We start from the raw sequence: 19,439 nt of genomic DNA, 5'->3' as shown, positions 1-19,439 counted from the left end.
CACTGAGGCTCATGTCAAATTTCTTCATTTTGCAAATTACATTCTTTCATCTTCTCCCCCCCGCTGCTAAATCACAAAAACAAAAACCACACAAACAATAGAGAAAATCTACAAGGAGAAAAAGAGGAACTTGTTGCACAAAGTGATGTCAAATATATTTTTAAAACCCAAGACAACAGAAAAATATTTTATCCTTCAGCTTTTTGTACTGATAATATTGAACATTTCCAGAAATTCCCATTGTTTTAAAGCTCATTTCAGTGTTGCCCTAAGGCAACGAATGAATCATTTTTCACTATGGAAGCATCACAATCCTTTGCCAACTTGGAGAGAAAGTTTGGAGCACAGAAGCAAATTTGAGTTGTGACTATGCAAAGCTGTGTTTACTTAAAGGCACTGACTTCAGTAGCTTCTTGTTGTTAAGACATGAACAAGCATTCACAAGCTTGTAAATTCCAGCAATAAAAGGGATAGAAGCACACACATGTGATGTTTACTTAAGTTAAGAAAAACAAAAGTTCTCCAAATGATATAATTCACAGTGATCTTCAAGTAAAATCTGCAGTGCTATAATATTTCATTGCTGACTCCACTTCCAGGTTTATAATATACACTTACCCAGTTACGCCTCTTACTCTATACACATGGTTCATAACCTCCCAGAAGTAGCGTTTAACCGGGCTTTACCAACTGCATGGAGCTGTACCAAAAACGTGAGGCTGCTTCTCCATCCTGAAGATTGAAACTCGGCCTGTCTACAGAATTCCTGTCACTGCTGCTAAGAAAAGATTTTCAAAGGGGCAAGATAAACCTATAGCCACAGACACCTGCAGGTCTGCAATGCTTTAACCCATCAGTTAATTCTTCGCCTATTTTCATTTAGGTGTTTTCCATCACGTACCTATTTAAGAAAGCAACAAAATAATTCGCAGCATACCACATCAGGTGCTTACCTTAAACTTGTTTCGATGGTTATCTGGGACAGTTTCTTTATCTGGACAGCTACAACAGCTACCCATGACTTCTTTAGAAGACCATGTGATCTCTAAAGTAAAAATCAACAAATCACAACCAAAGCCAATGCGATCATTTATGTGAGCATCATCAACAGAACAACCCAGTATAACTTGCTCCTTTAATTACAATTTTTCACGATGAATTTTGCAGACATAATTAATAAAAGATTAGAACTTTTTAATAGGAATTATATTAGATTTGGCCTCACGGAGTGACTACAATACGCCATGGAAGCCCTACCAGTAATTGAAGCTGAGGCTACTACCAAGCAGACCCAATGGAGTGTCACCTTAATTCCTATTGTAGCACTTTAAGCAGGTGGGAGAAAAAAAAAAACCAAACAACTACATAATGGCTGCAATTCTCATCTCCTAAACCAAGATCTCTCCACCTGGCTTCCAGTTTCCCTTAACTGAGACTCCCCAGCTCAGTCTGCTGAACACAACGCTGAGTGGCTCCCACACCAGCTCTGTGTTTCAGGTTGCCAAGCACAGGCAGCAAACCCGTTCAATGGAAGGTGGAGGCACACCAGGCCTTGTTGTAGCCCTGTACTCAGATTCTGCACTTCTACTTTAAAACACTTCCCACATAGCAACGTAGATACTACTAGTACCCAAAGTAAAGGAAAAAAGAGCCCTACACATTTTACAACTTGTTTTTGTTGTTTGTTTGTTTTTTAGTTGCTAATAAGTTTTCTTTGGATTAAATTGTGTTATACAGTCTACTCTGTTTATTACACAACAATAAAATATTCAACTAATACCATGCATAAACCAAGAAAAAATAAATATTTGATATTCTCAGGATGTTAAATTAAAAAGTTTTTGTACAAATAGTAGACATTCATAGAATAGTATGCTAAAACTGCCACAGAATGAAGTCTCACAACTTTCTTCTTCTATCACCCCACTATAGATCAGTCTTAATCTTATGTTGTAATCATGTGACATTCTTTGCAATCACCATAAAGGTAACTGAACAGTAAACTTAAACAGTCCAGTTAATAAACATAGTAAATAATACAGGGAACTGAAGTAAATGTAATCGGTGAAAAATCTACAGAGTTGCAAAGAAAGATACAGTATAAAAAGATATGTGAAGTACACCGACCACATCTCAAGAAGGTCAAAGAAAGGAGATGTAATCAATCAATAATCACACAAGCTTGTTATTTTTTCTCCAATATATTCTAATATTAAAACTTCAGAATACCAAGAACCATAATGCTGCTTCAAAGCAGAAACGGCAACTACAGCAGTGAGGAAGAAATGAAACAGCCATGGAACCATCAGGGTTAGAATCACTCACCTAGATTTGGCCATTAATATTCCCAGCTTCTGTTGCGGCATCAGGGCTTCTGTCATACTTCAAAGTGTCATGCTGTCTTGTCACAGAACTAATCATTTGACCTAGAACTAGAAAAGCAAATAAAAAATGTAATTTTTTCTCATCTTTAAGATAAGCTGCTAAATAAACTAACAAAATACATACAGACATTTTATTTTGGCAACATTACATCAAGTGAGGTCTTCATGGCTAGGCTGCTTCTAAAGTGGAGCCTTAGACATATTCTCGTGTCTTATGAACTTCCTAAGCATTTTAGTACCACCTGGTCTTGGAAGAAAGTAATGCAGTATCGCTGTCTGTAGGGCAGCCTGTCACGCTGGGGACCCCAACTACCCTTTGCCCAATTTACTGCACAGAAACAAAGCAAAACTCCTCTTATGCTTCTCGTTTACAGAACCAAACCACAGCAGACAAACAGAGAAGCACACACAGATCACTTTGCTTAAGTCTCCTGCTTATCCCCTGAACACATACAAATTCCAACATGTATGGCTAACACAACACCCTCTCATCTGCACCCCTCATGATTCTTGCTCCATGATATTAATCATGAATTGCCTCCATTCACTGGTTGTTGCTACAGATTTTGGAAAGACATCAGGAATGATCACTGAACATTCCTTCTTATTATTCCCTTCCCTACATATGAGGGAAAAGTAATGCCTCCCAAAAAACAATGATTTGTAGCTGAGAATTTGCTCTAACTAAAAGTGCTACTGTGCTCTTCGTTGCAGATTCCAATGGAATAAATAGGAGGCATTACTTTCAGAGCAACTTATTTATATACTATTGACTACTCTAAGAAGCAAAGTACTAGACTAACAGATTACTTCAGTCTAACCCCTTAAAAATACATTCCTAGTATAGTTTTTGAATATATATTTTTAGTATAAAAAGAGATGACAGGATTATGCGTACATTTTTAATGCAGTCACATTAAATAATAATAATAAAAAGGAATAATTAGCAATTTGCATTTAAATTGAAATTAAGACCAAGATGTCACAAAGGCTCAGAGGGACAACCTCATTGAACCATTTGATGGATATGTCTACTTGTGTATGTAACATATAGGTTCTCTCCTGTGCCCAATAAGTATCCAGTTTCAGTAACTTGCAGCAATATAATTTATTTGCCCTTTAGCCACATGCCTTCTTGATGCTCAACAATTCAAAACCAAACCCTCTGCAACACACATAGGCACTATTTCAATTATGGCCCTACCCAATCTGTTATACATAGATTTTCTGGCCAGGTTTGATTTTTCTTGGCTTGGCACACAAACCATCTTAGCAGAGGGTCAGAACAACTCCAAGCCAGCTGGGGTCACAATGACCACCTCATTCACCTCTGCCCAATTTTCAGAAAACTCAGCTCTTTCACTAATTACCAGGCTTTCGTTTAGCAAATTCCTTGCTAAAACTTGCAGAAAGGGAGAGAAAACACAAGAGAAAAATATGACTCATCCTCTCTGATGGACTCTTGCATCTCACAGATAGAACAAAAATCATACATAATCACACGCACGTGCAAACTACACCAATGCACGTGTTTGCAATATTCACCCCAATATTTTTCTGGCAGTTTTTAATCCTTCACATGGTTACACTATGTAGGATAGACTAGCCTGCTCTAATTATATAAGAATTCTTAAATGATCTAAAGGTCATTTTTAACAGATAAACAAAAGCACACAAAGCAATAACAAAATTCTCCAACAAGTTGCTCCCAATTACAAGCTGGATTTTATTTAAAGGTTGTTTATTCCATTTTGAATTTTCTTAAATTTTCCCTGATAGCAAAGTATTTACAGTAATTCACACATACAAGGAGAAGCAGACATTTTCACAGCCACAACCCTGAAGTTAATGTTTGCAATGTCAGACTTAGGAGCTGCAGTTTCATGAAACATCAGTGGTGCAAGTGGTGCAAGGAGCAGAAGAGTATTTTTCACTTCTTCTCAGCACATTTATTAGTGCATTGCAAGGAAGAAATGCCAGGAAAGACAAAGGAAGACTGCACTTATCTACTTACCTATCTTGTTAAAAGGAGTGAAAATTAGGAACTGTTACATCTCCAGTAAGATTTATTAGTTGGATTACTAACCTAAAACACGTCTACTTTCCCTCATAGACTAAGCAGATCCTTAGACACAAAACACCTTAAGGCTTTCAGTGGGAGCCTCTCAGCCAGCACTACCAGCACGACGGCAGAATCAAACATTAACTTCTGGGGGATGTTTTCTGTTCACAGTGATTCCTAGCACACATCTTACAAAAGTCAGGGAATGAAGAGCCCTCCCAGTCACAGTATATTTCAGAAGAGGCAGGAAGAAACAGAGGTATCCTGGCTGGAAACTCACCTGCATGAACACCCCATGCCTCCCCCGCGCAACTGCCAAATCCTCTGCATATTGCCCTCAGTCAGACCCGCAAGCAGGGAGTAGAGAACATAACTAAAGCATATGAACATGATTTTGGTTTTTTTTTTTCATGCCACAAAATTTTAGTTAAAAAAAGAGTTTAAAAAAAAGACTACAATCAGGGTTTTTCCTTCTCCTCCAGAAGTATTTGGTAATGTTTTGATTAGAGCTGAGCTATATATAACTCTCTTATAGTATCATTTTTTTGCCTGTAACATTCTAAATTGCATAATCTGGAAGACAATGCCTATTTTTTAAATCCCAAGGCATCAGCACTCATCGTTTTCAAGGACCTTGTTTATTAAAAATAGATTGAAAGAACAGCCCCAACAAGTAGAACACACAACACCCCTGTGCTTTTATTTCCTACTCTTATTCAAAATACTTGCTTTAAAAATGGAATTAAAAAAATAAAAGTATTATCAACTCTCAACCTCAAACGTCAGTTTTTATGGAAATGTTGTGTGTTATGACAAGAAAAAAACCCAAACAACCGCAAGTTTGAGGGATATTAAAATCATAAACTCATTCAGAGATGGGTAGATCAATGCCATCAGTATTTCACCTTTTTTCATTCATTTAAGGAATGCCATTTAGCATACTACGTAGAATAGTATTTTCCAAACCATTAATTATTTTTAAAACATGCAATATCTTACAAATTGATGCTGGCACATCTGGCATTTCATATTTGTCTTGTCTTCAATTATAATGCACAGATGAAACTCTCAGCTCAAATTCTGCTGATTTTTAAAGCATTTCTCAAAAGGTGTTCTGTAATCATCCTAAAGCATTAGCCACAATTTACCTGAACTGAAACAAGTTGGCCAAGAGAGCTTTATCAAAGAATCACAGAATGGCTTGGGTTGGAAGGGACCTAAAGGATCACTAAGTTCCAATCCCTGTGCCACAGGCAGGGTTGCCAGCTGCCGGATCAAGTACTAGATAGGATTTCCCAGGGCCCCATCCAGCCTGGCTTTGAGCACCTCCAGGGACCGGGCATCCACAAGCTCTCTGGGCAGCCTGTGCCCAGCTGAGCATCTCACCACTCTTCTCAGTAAACAACTTCCCCCGACATCGAATCTAAACCTCCCTTCCTTTACTTTAAAGCCATTCCATTGTCCTATCATTATCTACTGTATAACCAAGATGTTATAATCACAATATAATTGTGTATAATCAATAGATATCAAGATGTTATAATCGCAATATAATCAAAAGAGTAAGGCAAAGCAAACAAGGATCACAAAAGAGAATAAGTGGAAGAGCTTACCCTTGGGTTGAGCTCACTAGAAGATACCAAAAGAGGGGATCTCCAGAAGAGATCCTTCCCCTCTGGTAGCCAGCTCTTAAATAGGTCCAGGAGGGCTGGAGCCAGGCTCCACCCCCTTCCGGCAGCACAGGTGAATTGCCTTCAGCTGTGCTCCTCTGGCTGACTCATGGCTCACCTCAGGTGATCAATCAGAGGTTCAGGCCGTGACTCAGCAGTTCCCATACATCTACCCATGTAAAAAGTTGATTGCCCTCATGTTTATAAGCTGCCTTTAAATCCTGGAAGGCCACAATGAAGTAAGTCTCCCCGCAGCCTTCTCTTTTCCAGGTTGAACAAGCCCAGTTCCTTCAACCAGTCTTCATAAGAGAGGTGATCCAGCCCTTGGATCATCCTCGTGGCCTTCTCTATACCCCCCCTAAAAGCTCCACATCCTTCCTGTGCTGAAGGCCCCAGACCCGGATGCAGTGCTCCAGCTGGAGCCTCTCGAGGGCAGAGCAGAGGGGTACAATCGCCTCCCTCACCCTGCTGGCCTCTCCTCTTCTGATGGAATCTGTGACACCACTGGGGCAATTCAGAAAGTTCAAAAACTTTGTGTGTCTCCCTTTCCCTCATTTTTCCTTTTAAGGCCCTAATTCTCCTTTTAAAACTTTCTTACAGATTTAAATTTAATTCTGCAAATTTAATCTGTGAACAGTGAATTTTTGCAGGGCCTACAAGCAGCGAGGGAATGCAACTCGAAGCAGGCTATCTCTATAGGTCCCTCATAAAAAAATACCAAGGATTGAATTACATCAAAGAAGGAAAACACGGTTTAAGAGACACTGCGATTTAAAATCCAATTTAAAACGTTCATCCCAAACAGTGGCAACAGTTGCACTAACTTCATTTGCCCAAATCTCTTCTGACAGAACCTAAAGTTTACAAACTCTGTTCCTTTGAAAGCTACTGACATCACTGAACTCATGCTTTGTTTTTCTCCTTGCCCGAGGATGAGCAATATAGCACACAACCTATCCCTCTCAGAAGCTCATTCCAGTACATCTTTCCCTGCAACTCTCACAACTGGAAATACCTGAAGAAAACACAGACAAATCCCTAGGGACACAACAGGAGAAGCAATTTTTCCCAAGCTCAGAGTTAACGATGAAGCTATTGCAGAGCATGGAGGAACTCCACAAGGATACTGTAATCCCAGAGATTAAGTACAAACTGAAAGTAAAAAATTGAGCTTTTCTGGTTACACAGACAATTTCTAAGTAACTTGGGATACAGAAGTCACTACAGCAAAGCTGTTTTATCTTCTCTACACAATTTTTTAAATCAAAATGGAAGGCACTGAAGACAGCAGGCAGACTAACACAGAGACCAACTTACCACGTAGGAAAATTGCTACTGAGCAAAATAAAAATTGTTCTATCATCATTTCATTCCTTCCAGCAGATAGGTAAAGGAGGCTGAAACGGTACTGCAATCAGTCCTTTGGAGTTTTGCTGACAGTCAAAATCTGCCCATCTCAGGAATGGGTAACAGAACAGATTCGTGCGTAACTGACTTTCTGATGTGGCAAATTCTATGCCTTTAGAGTTGTGATGTAATCCATGGTGGCAAATTCTATATGATTTAAGAATCCTGGTATCCTACTTAAAACTTAAAATAGCCCACACTATGACCTTCTATTTATTTTGGCTACCATATATTCACTACCACGAAGCCAAGTTCTTTCAATTGGAAAACAAAACTTAGGTTTCTGGAACATGGGACTCCCATGTCCCAGACCTCACATGCACATAAGAAATGTAGCATCAAAATAAAGCATTTGCCTTGAACTAGTAATTACATACTGCGGTCAGCTCCCAGAGACTTGTTCCCCCAACGGTCACAGAATGGATGGCTTCACTTTGTAATTATTTGGAAGAAGAAAGAAAAAAAAAAGATTTCTGTACATCAGCAAAGACTGACTAATTCACTTTCATGTTTGGAGACAGAACAGACATAAGAGGTGCCAGAGCTGGAACGTGGTCCCATGGAAACACAACAATTTTTAGGGATATGAGTGCTTAACAGAAGTAGAAGAAAACTTGCCTCCCCACACACTGCCATCATTCCCATACACTCCGCTCTCTCAGATGCACTGGTTGGCTCTGGACCCTCAAACTGACCACGGTAACATGACTCACCCCCATGCTGTGAAAGAGATTCAAAAGAGATGATATTTTAACAGTAAAGCAAACTGAGCTAAGGTCAAACTTAATCCCTGCCCTTCATCCATCTGGCAGTGATAATTAAGAAAATTAATACTGAAGCTACATAAGTAACAGGATGAAAAGGCAGCAGCACTCGCTAGTAGAAATACTGGCAGGATGAAACAACAACAGAACTAACAAACCATAACAGAGTTAAAGACTACAGCGAAGGAGATCCAAGAAGAGAAACATGCTGAGAAAGAGCTTGGTGCCACTGGAGGCAATTATGGAAAACAAACTATGAATGGTAGAGGTGAATCTGCAGAATCTGCTTTATAATTTTATTTATGCTAACAGGTGGAGTTTTACCTCAAGAGTTTTATTAAGTGTCACTCCTGCAGGCCGCCCTCAGAGCCCTCCTTGAAGGCATGGCTAGGAGAGCTGGTGGGGATCGCATCACCTGCCCACACAAACCACCGGGGCCATGCCCTGGGCAGCACTGCTCTCCCAGCAGCACTCTGCCTATAGCAATGTGTCCCTCACAGACCTCAGGCCTAGCAGCATCCCACTCCTTACCTTCAGGGGACATCCTCTTCCCAGCCCCCCCCTCTTTCTTTCTCAACACCCAGATTTGGATAGGAGAGTTTCTGATCTTCAAAACTTCAGTGCTTCTGCTTTGCACACAGACTTTATGCCATTTTTCAGTGTATTTGGATTCAAACTAATTACCAACTTTATTTTTCTCTTCCTTCTTCCCTTCCCTGCACTACATGGTACTATATAAAACAATAGCACAGAACTAATAGAAATAGCAATACATAAATGAAGAGCACATTAGGAACCTTTTTCTTAAGAAAATGTTCCTAAAGAACCTGCCATGGCAATGAACTGCCAACTATCCTGAAAAGCCACTATGTACAATTTAGAAATTGCATATTAGTATTAAAAAAAAAAAATTCTCTGCAGTTCTTAAGAGTGATTATTTTAACCTGAATTTGAGCATTTTGTTAAGTTAGTTAAACATTTCTTGGAATACCATTCCTCAGTAATCCCTTAAAAATACTCGCTCACTCCCACCAGGAAAGCATTTATATTCATCCCAGTTACTTTGTAAAAATGAAGATTAAAGACCAGCTCAAAGAGCTGGGTGAGAAGAGCACAGAGAACTGCAGCAGGTAACCACGCCACGCTAATGACACATCTAAGACTTGCCTATGCAACACCAATCCTATACCTGTCCACTTAGTTCTAGTGTAACCCTTTGAGACCACATTCCCTTTTCCTGACTTAGGGCACTCTGTATTTTGGCCCATCCGAACGTGACAAAAGAAATCACATCTATGTCCCATGTTGATCAAACAAATCCTGTGGGTGGGGATCCTGGGCAGCCTGAGCTGGGGGGTGGCAACCAGCCCACAGCAGGAGTTTAGAACTGGATGATCCTTAAGGTCCTTTCCAGTCTAAGCCATTCTATGATTCTATGAACAATTAAGAAATGGGCCCTATAAGGAAGGGAGAATCAAGCTTAATTCTTGAAAAAGATGCCTGGCTTGAAACTGTTGAAATAGTGAGTCAGCTCTCCAGTATTTAACCACAAATGCCTTCTAAAACTTGAGGCTCATAGCTCTTGCCAATTCTTCAAAGCCAACAAAATGCCAACTCCTGTAATTAAGTGGCACTGAGTTTATATTTTGCAACATTATGATCTCTGAAATGCTGTTCATTCAAACATTTCAGAAAAGGTTAATTTTTTTTTTTTCTTACATTTTTGACACATTTTGCACGCAAGTCTTCTAATTCACTAATAAAGATAACACTAAAATACCTGCAAGGTCTGTCTGTCCAAAATTAAAAGCAGACATAGTAAAACAACATCAAAACTAAGAACATGCCAGTGTGTTTTATAAAACTAAGTAAATATATAATGTAAGTACGTATTCTCAATTTATGCCCTTCTTCACCCATCCATTGGTTTTTCTTTCTCTATCAAAAAGATCCTAGCACATGGATCCAAGTAATCAGGCATTATTTCAATATTACAGTCGTATAGCAGATTTTTTGTTTGTTTCTCAGTAAACTGAGAAACAAACAAATCTCATCATTAAATCTGTGTTCTTTTAAAAAGTTTGTCATCTCTATTTATCGTTGTTCCCATTTCTTAATTCTGTTCACTCATGTGCTTCTCATACATTATTTTGCCCACTTTAAGGAAAAATTCCAATAGTACCTAACTCCATCTTCCCTACAGCCCCAACTCATGGTATACACGGGGAAGATGAACAACAGCTATTTACATTCTCCTCTGTATCAGAAGGACTGGGTAGACTCTTTATTGGCAATTGATGAGAAATAAGATCCGTGACCTCAGGGAACCTTTTGTAATCATTAAATTGCATCTGCCAAAGAGCAAGTTTAATTTCTTTATTCTTTACAATTGCAACAGAAAGGAACATATATACAGTTGGTTTGGTAGAACCACAGCAACCTTATTGTGCTTTATTTTGTTAGATGAGTATTACAGTACTTTAGACAAATGCTGTGCACTGTTAATATGACACAGTATTGTCTTTCCACAGAATCCATACTGAGTTGTCCTCTTTGTATGAACACCCTCTACAGATTTTAAAGATCACTAAAAATAAAACAGACAAGCAACACAAATGGAAACAAGAATGTTTGTGTGTGCATGTACAAGTGTCAGTGCCTGAACATTGGAATGAGGATTAAAAGCTTAGCCTGTACTGAGGAAGAATACTGCTCTCACAGCAGTGCTCCCAGCAGCAAGGCAAGCTCCCTGATCACAGTACAGAACTCTCAGACCTCTGCCAGAGATACCGACCCTCACAAGCTTTCATTGCACGTATCAGTCCTTTTCCTGCTATCCCACCCACAACACAGGTTACTGACAAATTTAAAACATATAAAAAATAAATTAATTTTTAAAACAGGAAAACCAGACAATGAATCGCTGCCTGTCTTCAAGATTTACAGAAGCTGAAGAGAGAAACGACCATGTCACGACACCTGCTAATCACTAAGGAAATAAAAGGTCATCCAAATATTACCTCGGCACCACCAAGACCACCATCAAGAGGATTTGACAGCTTTTTTCTTGTCCTACATCTCTCACAGGAGATCCTGGCCAATCCACTGAGGCACAGGCATTTTATTGTTCCAAGTCTGTAGTTTGAGTGCCTGTTTGTACAACAAAGGTGCCAATTTTGAAGAGAAGGAGTTCATAATAAATTAAAGCCTCCCTGACCAAAGAAAGTCGCATTCAATTTCATTTAAACAAGTCCTTCCATAAGATTCCTTCCATTAACTAGCTTGACTAGGTGCGTTTTAGAAATCACTTCTGTGAAAGGTTTTCAAGATTCTACTGCCTACTCTGTGTTGTCACACAACATTTGTAAGCAGTGGCACCTCCAGTTACAGGTCGTAATTCTTCAAATCAAGAACATTAAATATATTCACCATATTGTACTGAAATTATCATCTTTCACCTTACGCAGCAGATAATTTGTATGGAGAAAAAGTAGCCTTTCTGGACTCCTGTCCTGATAGCACATGCATATTTTGAGGTCAAGTGTGCTGCCTGAATTTTTGCAGCATGTGCTCTCACACAGGAGCCACATCATTTTCCTTAGTGCTGCATAAAGACTTATTTTACAGGCAGCTCCCACCTGCCTGATGCTCCTCATTTTTGGGGTAGCACGTAGAGTAGGTCTGGGATTCCTAAGTGTATACAAAGATTCAGCTGCTATCCTCTCCTAATGAGGAGACTCACAACAGAGACATAGCTCAGTTTAAAAAAAAAAAATTCAATTTAAAAAGAAATGAAAAATGAAAGACCTAAGAACTGCACTGAACTCATCTGGTACTGGAACAGCAGTGTTTGGTCTCAGCCTCCAACAAACCTCACACACCTCCACGCCCCCATGGCTATGGGGCCATTCTTCCAAGCACTGTGCAGCATCAAACATGACCTGAACTGCTGCAGCCCTCAGTACCTTCAGAAAAGATTTTTATTGCTGCAGTTGGCAGCAAAAAAAAAAAAAAAAAAAAAAGGCATTCAGTGGTAATCTCTATGCGTGAGTTCACACTCACTTCTGCACCTTTTAGACAGTAACAATATGGACTATAGACTTTAAAATACCACATGAAAATGTCAAACACTGAGTAAGGAAAATGAGCTGATTTGGTTTACAGCCAGCATGAGCAAGCTTCTCCTTGCCTATCCATTTTGCTAGCATCACACGGCTATTTTGAATGTCCACTTTCTCTTGAAAATGCCTAATTTCAGACACTGCTGAAGATGTCAGTGCACTGTCACCACTGTTAGACATCACTATGACAAAGCAGCATCACTTGAAAATGGCATCAATTTCATAATTTTCTTTACCTGGGGCTAACGCTCCCCAAATTTTCCTTCCATCACTACATACATTTTCATTCTGATCAATTTCCACTTCGGAAAGCACATATGAAAGGGGAAAAAACATCGAACATGAGTATTCCTTGAGTACACTGTATTAATTCTTCAAATTTAAATTATACTATTCAGTGAATAACAAAAGTTGTGCTCATTCCATGCCAGCTGTACTATTCAAGGACAGCAAGGTAGTATCACTTAGCAAAGAGCATTACATTTCAAGATACAAGCAGTAGCTCCTCTATTGCACTTTTTATTCTGTAGCTTCAAACAGGCCTTTCAAATAAGAAAAAGAAAAAAAACCCACAAACTCACAACACCCAGGGAGCTCTCTGCAGACCTCCATAGGAATCATCAACTGAAGCAGTGAAGTAAGCTGACAAGTTGCCTTGCCAACCATCAGATCTCCTAAGCTAGCATTCCTCCAAATGAAGTCTGCAAGTTCATTTCACTTCCCCATCCCTCCTGCTTCGTCCTTCAGTCTGAGTGGCACAAGGCAGCACATGCTGGTTGCAGCGGAGCACAGCAAGGTGCCACGGCAGGAGCAGTCACAGCCAAACGCAGGCAGCATATCGGGCAGGCATTGCAGGAAGGAGCAGAAGGATTGCTGGGCTGCCTGGAAACACATGGGCACCTCTCAGGAGGCCAACCTCCTGCTGTCAGGAGGCTACAGGAGAACACAAGACAGAGCAACTGCTATGCGCCCTCCTGTCTGCCGCTGGCCACAGGTGAACGCTAACTCTCATCCACCCCCATGGTAAGCCGCTTCATGGAGCAAGGCCAGTTGAAAATATATTTTTGGAAAGTTATGTTTCAGCAAGTTTAGCTTCCTGAGCTGCCTCCCTGCTGGCCTGGTGACAGAGCTGGCAAAACAGAGGGGAGGCAGGAATGTGCAGGGAGAGCAAGGCTACAGCTAGCTGCACTCTGAGCTCAGCTGCAGCACCAAGCCAGACCCCAATCACAGCTTTGTCAGCACTACAGGACTAGAGATAAATCATCTTATGCCCTCTTCCAGCTAACAGTGTACATCTCTGCCTAAATGCAAGTGAAATACCATTTGCTGCTACTGAGAATTCTAATATAAACAAAGAACTAATAAGGAAACCACTTACCCACCTACGTTTCAGCTGTCTCAGGGCTGCACTTTGTAGAAACACTTCTGTAGCCACCCATCACTCCCACACACCAATATTTCACTCATAGCTGATCTGCGTTAAAAATAATCATTGTTTTCCTTGCTGGGTTGTTCCTCATGTGGACCAGCTTCCTAATCAGGCTCACCACATGAGCACACAAACACAAGGAAGGGGGTGGCACTGTTTATACCAACAGCACCACAAAGAGAAACGCTCCTGATACCACACCCACAGATACACCTTTGTAGTTACTCTGCTGCAATTAAGTTATCAATCATACCTCGCTATCAGTGTAAAGGCACAGCAACATGGATGAACTCGATTTAAGCAGGCATTTTAACATGATGTTAACAGGGAACATTAATTGCAAAGCAAAATGGATACCAGCCCAACCCAACAGCCTTCTGTAAGGCGACAGGTAACTTCATTTATACCATTTAAAACAGCCAGCTCGCTTCTTCAGGGTATTACAAATCCATCCAAAGCATGACAGAAAAAAAAAAAAGAAACAAAAAAAAAAAAAAACAAAAAAAAAAAAAAAATCACATTTTAACATCTACAGCACCGTGATTTTGTGGATGAAAACTTGGGTCTCTAACAAAGCAGCAGTTTGTTAGAAAACACAGGATGTAAAATGTTTTGGCAGAAAACATTAAATAAGATGCCCATAAAGCTTGCTGGCACTTACCTTGACAAGAATGGAAAAAAAATAATTTGCTCAATTCTAAGAACTAGGTTTGTATTTTAAATTAAATTTGTATGATACAACTCCACAAAGAGGACTTCAACTACAAATCAGTAGATTTAGAGAATAAATAATTCACACAGAAAATATACAAACTCCTTTCTAGAGTTAATCCTGAGCTGAAAGCTCAGAGCAGTACAATACCTACCCAAAGCACTGATCTCCCTTGTTATCTACCCAAAGCACTGGTCTCCCTCGTTACGTTTCTCTACCAGCATTTTTACAGTCAACTACCCATCTTAACAAATAAGTGTTTTAAGTACAGTAAACTGCTGTTGCCAGTGTTGATACTCAACCTCCTCCCCTAAAGTAGTTAAAGAATCTTCTCAGTCCCTACAAGAAAATTCAGCTGCTCAGGAAAGCCCCAGGGACAATGTGCAAGGCAACAAGCAAAATCCCAAACCAGCTTTTTTTGGTGTATTTTGTTGGTTTTCTGGATGTAAGATTCAGGGGAAGTGTTTCCAATCAAGAGTCTAAAATAAAAACCATTACCATGTTATTTCTGAGGTGCTTTCTTTTGCTCAAGGGAGATGTGGGATGCTGCCAGGTATCTGAGTAAGTTCATTACAAATGGATTAAGATGAGATTTCTGACTGAGAAGTTTTAGTTTAGTAAATATGTACACCCCCAAATCATTGGTCAAATGGAAAAAAAAAAGATGGTTTACACTTCAAGAGAAGATAACTGTTTAACTTTTGAGAATGAGAAATCTGTTTCAAAAGCCATTAAGTATAAAAAACCACCAAATGACTAAACACACAATAAGTACATGGTAATTAATGTATGCAATAAACTGACAAGAAAACTGGTAGAGCTTTGATCTCTTGAGCAGCTCGAAAATCAAGCTTGGATACTTTTCTGGAGTACATTATTTAGGTAGAAAGTTAACTGGTTTCAATTCAGGAGTAAATGGGTGAGATGTAATAGCTTATCTGAAAATGAAGTCAGACCAGGTTCTCCATTCTAGCCTTAAGCAAGGTATGACTAAGAACAAATGCTGGCACTGAAAAGTAAAAACAAAACAGAAGAGTAAGCCTTTCTCCACTATTCAAGGATTTTTGAAAGCAATCAGAGCAAAAACTAAATCTGAACACTATATTGCTCCCAAGAACTACATTTTAGTATATCACCTCATTTCATGTAAGACTGATGTAAGTTACAGAAAAGACTGAGAACCCTAAAACACGGAACAGTGAAAATAATGGGAATAAACATGCGTGGTTGCAAAGCATCTTTGGACAGAAAAATCAAAATATTTGCTATGTAACAAAGCTACAAAGTCTGAAGTGTAAACTGCAAGATTTCATCAACATAACTGGTATTTTTGATCTACTACCTTCGATAAGGAGTTTCACATAACTTCAGCATGCTGTTAAGAAGAAATTTTCCAGAAGCACACAGATCAGGTAACAATATCACAAGACACTTGGTTGAAATTTGATTCCTAAAGCATGGTTACCAAAAAAGAGTCTCCTCTTTTTTCGGTCTACCTTGGGATTTTTTTACTCTTTTGTCTTTCCTGTATCACCTCATCTCCTGCCACAGGACTACCACTGCAAAATACTCCGAAAGCAACAACCATCCCTTTGGTACCAAAGGTGAGGTTTTATGACTCAGCAGGCTGATGACCATCACCACACCTCACTTACATACTGTTTAGCATAGAAGGCCAGTTGGATGGAGCCACACAACACCCCAGATGACAGGACCAGGCACCGCTGCTTGACTACCTGCTTCCCATTTATTCCCTTGTCTTTCTTCAGCTAATCCTTAGCCCAAACACATCCAGGAAATCTCTAACATCGTTGCTGTTGAAGTACAACCATTTACAGGGCATGTGTATTTTCCATATATTGTGTGTCAATCTTATCCATTTGTACAACTGTACAATTTACGTTCCCTGCAGTTTAACCTTAATTTCAGTATAGACAGTTACGAGTTTGTGCATGCAATCCCATCCTTCAACTGAGATTTTATTTGCTATCCTACTCCACATAACTCCTTCGACCCCACAGTTGTATAGAGATATCAAACATGTGGCTAATGGGAACAGGCTTGGAAATGGAGATGCACACGACCTCTTAGTAAACCTGACCTAGGTAAAGCTTCCTAGTGAAATGCAGCTATACTTTCTTTACAGTCAACACTCAGCTGCAACAAATCCACCTTTTTTTTCCCCAACCCTTTAGTGCAAACGGTCTACAAGAGCAAGAGTCAAGATTATAAAATGTAATGGACAAAGACCTTGAAATAAAGACATCCTGAAGACACACTCTGCCAAAAAATACTTTGCCATATAGGAACTGCATTCTAAGAGAAAATACAACTTGCGAATATAAAGGTCTTGTTCACATGAGATTAAAATCCTTTCCACTGCCATGTTTAGAGCTTTGTTTGCACACCAAGGCAAAAAAAAAAAAAAAAAAACCACAACCATAGAATCATAGAATCACCAAGGCTGGAAAAGACCTACTGGATCATCCAGTCCAACCATCCACCTACCACCAATAGTACTCACTAACTCATGTCGCTCAACACAACATCTAAATTTTCCTTGAACTGCAGGGTCAGTGACTCCAGCAGCTCCCTGGGCAGCCCACTCCAGCACCTGAGCATCTGGTCAAGAACTCTCCCACAATTCCCCTACAGTCTGAAGTCTATACAAGCAGAGAAGATGGGTCAGAAGAGCACACAGCCAACAAACATTTCAAAAAGCAGTTACTGCACAGTAAGTGAAGTTGACCCCGTATCAGTGTGGCTTGCACTCTGAACAGCCAGCAAGAACTTCAACAAATAAATAGTCATTAAAACAGTGCAACTCATTTCAACCAAATGCACCATCTGTCCCAGCTGCCCAGCAAGCTTCCAATTTTGATATTGGCATGTTTTGGAAACACATCAGGAAATATGCTTAACTGGCACAGAGAACTTTGGTCGTCAATTGGATTGAAACATCCATTTGTTACCTAGTCACAAAACACACAGAATTATCCAATTTACCAGGCTTCCATACAAAAAGGTCAGTCTTTACTGAAGCCAAGCAGCAAACAGGCAGATGGAAGGTTCATTTGAACCCACCAGCATAGTAATGTCCTGGTGGAGGGGGCTGAAAACACAGCCAAAGTTGTAACAGATCTGTGAAAACTACCCCAAAGATTTCACATTGACCTAGGAAGGGGGGAAAAAAGCAATGCCCCAAATGGTCAAGCAGTATAACAGTATCACAGGTATCGACAGCCTGTGCATGCCTTCCCAATGAATTTACCCACACACAATATAATGCTGAATAATATCAAAACAGTTATTAAATACTAGATGCTTCCATAAATATATAAATTCAATGTAGTTATCTTTAATTGTTCTTGTTTCTTTTCTTCATTCAGAAAAAGAGCAGTACAAATAGCAAAACCAGATGTTATAATGCGATTAACATCACAAGCTCGCCTGGTGATTCAGTGCAAAACACAAGTTTTCTGTTGTCTTTAAGGACATTTCTGGGGAGAATTGAGAAACCAAATTCCTGTGAACATCTGTGTTTAAGACCACCCTTTAGTAAAACTAGAAGTCAACATCAACAATTTCAGTTTTGTGTAACAAGCACCCTATCAGTCTGAACTTCACAGTGAAAAGAACTCCCAGATAAATTAGTATCTTAATCTATTCTGCACATCAAAGCAACAATGCTAATCTAGGCAGACAAAACAGGAGCAGGCTGAATGTAACCAAAAGCACACCTATTTTATCAGTAGCAACAAGTAGTTTATGAAAAGGAGCTACTGAGGTTAAGGTTAAAGAAAGTGCTCTTACAAGCAAATATTCATAAGGGTCACATTTAATGTCAAACATTTTAACACTGCAGGCAGATATCTTTGAAAACTGTTGGAATTGCAAACCACGTACTCAGTGCAAAGCTTTTGAAAGTTTAAGAGTTTCCCTTAAATATTGCATTTTACAATTTCAGAAGCCACATTATCTTAAACTGGTCCCAGCAGCCACACCTATGTACGTGTGGTATAGGAGTGACTGGAAGCTGGAGAGAAGGATGTACAAAGCTCCAGTTTACTTATGAAATTCAGCTGCATTGCATTCATACCTCCTTTCCATTATTAGTACCTTGGCACTTCAACCAGAGATCTTGGTATTAGTTACGCAAAGGGAGCAACTAAGACCACTGTGTACCTTTAAAAAAAAGCCAAAAGAGTGAATACTGCTAATCAAAACAATTGTGTAATGCTCACTAAACACTGCAGATTAAATACTGAGCTACTGCATCAATTTTGGCAGTGCCAATCCCTGATTGCTTCCCTGAAAACAAACCAACAAACCAAGAACAACAACAAAGAAACAATAATTTCTTACTGCTCTTGTGAAATCTTGGACAGTTCAAATCATGACTCATGAGCAATATTTAAGTATCTTTACAAATTTGTAATTCTCTACCAGAACCAGAGTAAGTTTAATCCTGAGCACCGCATTTATCTCATGGATAAGAAGGCCCCACTACCACCAACAAAAGCAAGGGTGGACCATGCAGCCTAGGGAGAAGTCACACATTTTTGCCTGGCTACTGGTCATAGTTTCATTGCTCTAAAGTGGCCGTAAAAACAGTTTCATTATTGTGTAAAGAGATACTACAGGAACCTGCTAAAATACATCATCTTGTATACCACTTTTAGTGACACCTACAGAACACCTATGGACAAAGAAATAGGGCTGTAGCCTCTGAAACAGCTTCCTTTCACTTAATTTATGCAAAGGTAAACTGGTATAAAAATACAGTTATGCATGCGAAGTATAATTTCAAGCAAAACTAAGATTTGTTTAAAAGTTGGGGAAAATAAGGTTTTTATAAAAAGCATAATAGTTCAGTTTCAAGACAAACAA

General features: G+C 39.5%; 1 protein-coding gene across 3 annotated transcripts in view; it reads right to left on the bottom strand.

Moving 5' to 3' along the window:
- FRS2 (fibroblast growth factor receptor substrate 2) overlaps positions 1 to 19,439 on the bottom strand; it is a 48,884-nt gene that overhangs the window by 12,245 nt on the left and 17,200 nt on the right. For 2 of the 3 annotated variants that reach the window (XM_048959526.1, XM_048959542.1), the window contains exons 2-3: positions 2,326 to 2,432; positions 954 to 1,045 (exon numbers count right to left, since the gene is read on the bottom strand). In XM_048959526.1, coding sequence (XP_048815483.1) covers positions 954 to 1,019 — 66 coding nt within the window. In that variant the 5' untranslated portion in view covers positions 1,020 to 1,045; positions 2,326 to 2,432. Of the gene's footprint in view, positions 1 to 953; positions 1,046 to 2,325; positions 2,433 to 6,059; positions 6,124 to 19,439 lie in introns of those variants that run through there. The other variant, XM_048959533.1, reaches the window with a different exon arrangement.

Source organism: Lagopus muta, chromosome 1 (genome assembly GCF_023343835.1).
Source record: "Lagopus muta isolate bLagMut1 chromosome 1, bLagMut1 primary, whole genome shotgun sequence".
In the NCBI taxonomy this organism is placed as follows: Eukaryota; Metazoa; Chordata; class Aves; order Galliformes; family Phasianidae; genus Lagopus; species Lagopus muta.
This window is presented reverse-complemented; position numbering and strand designations above follow the sequence as displayed.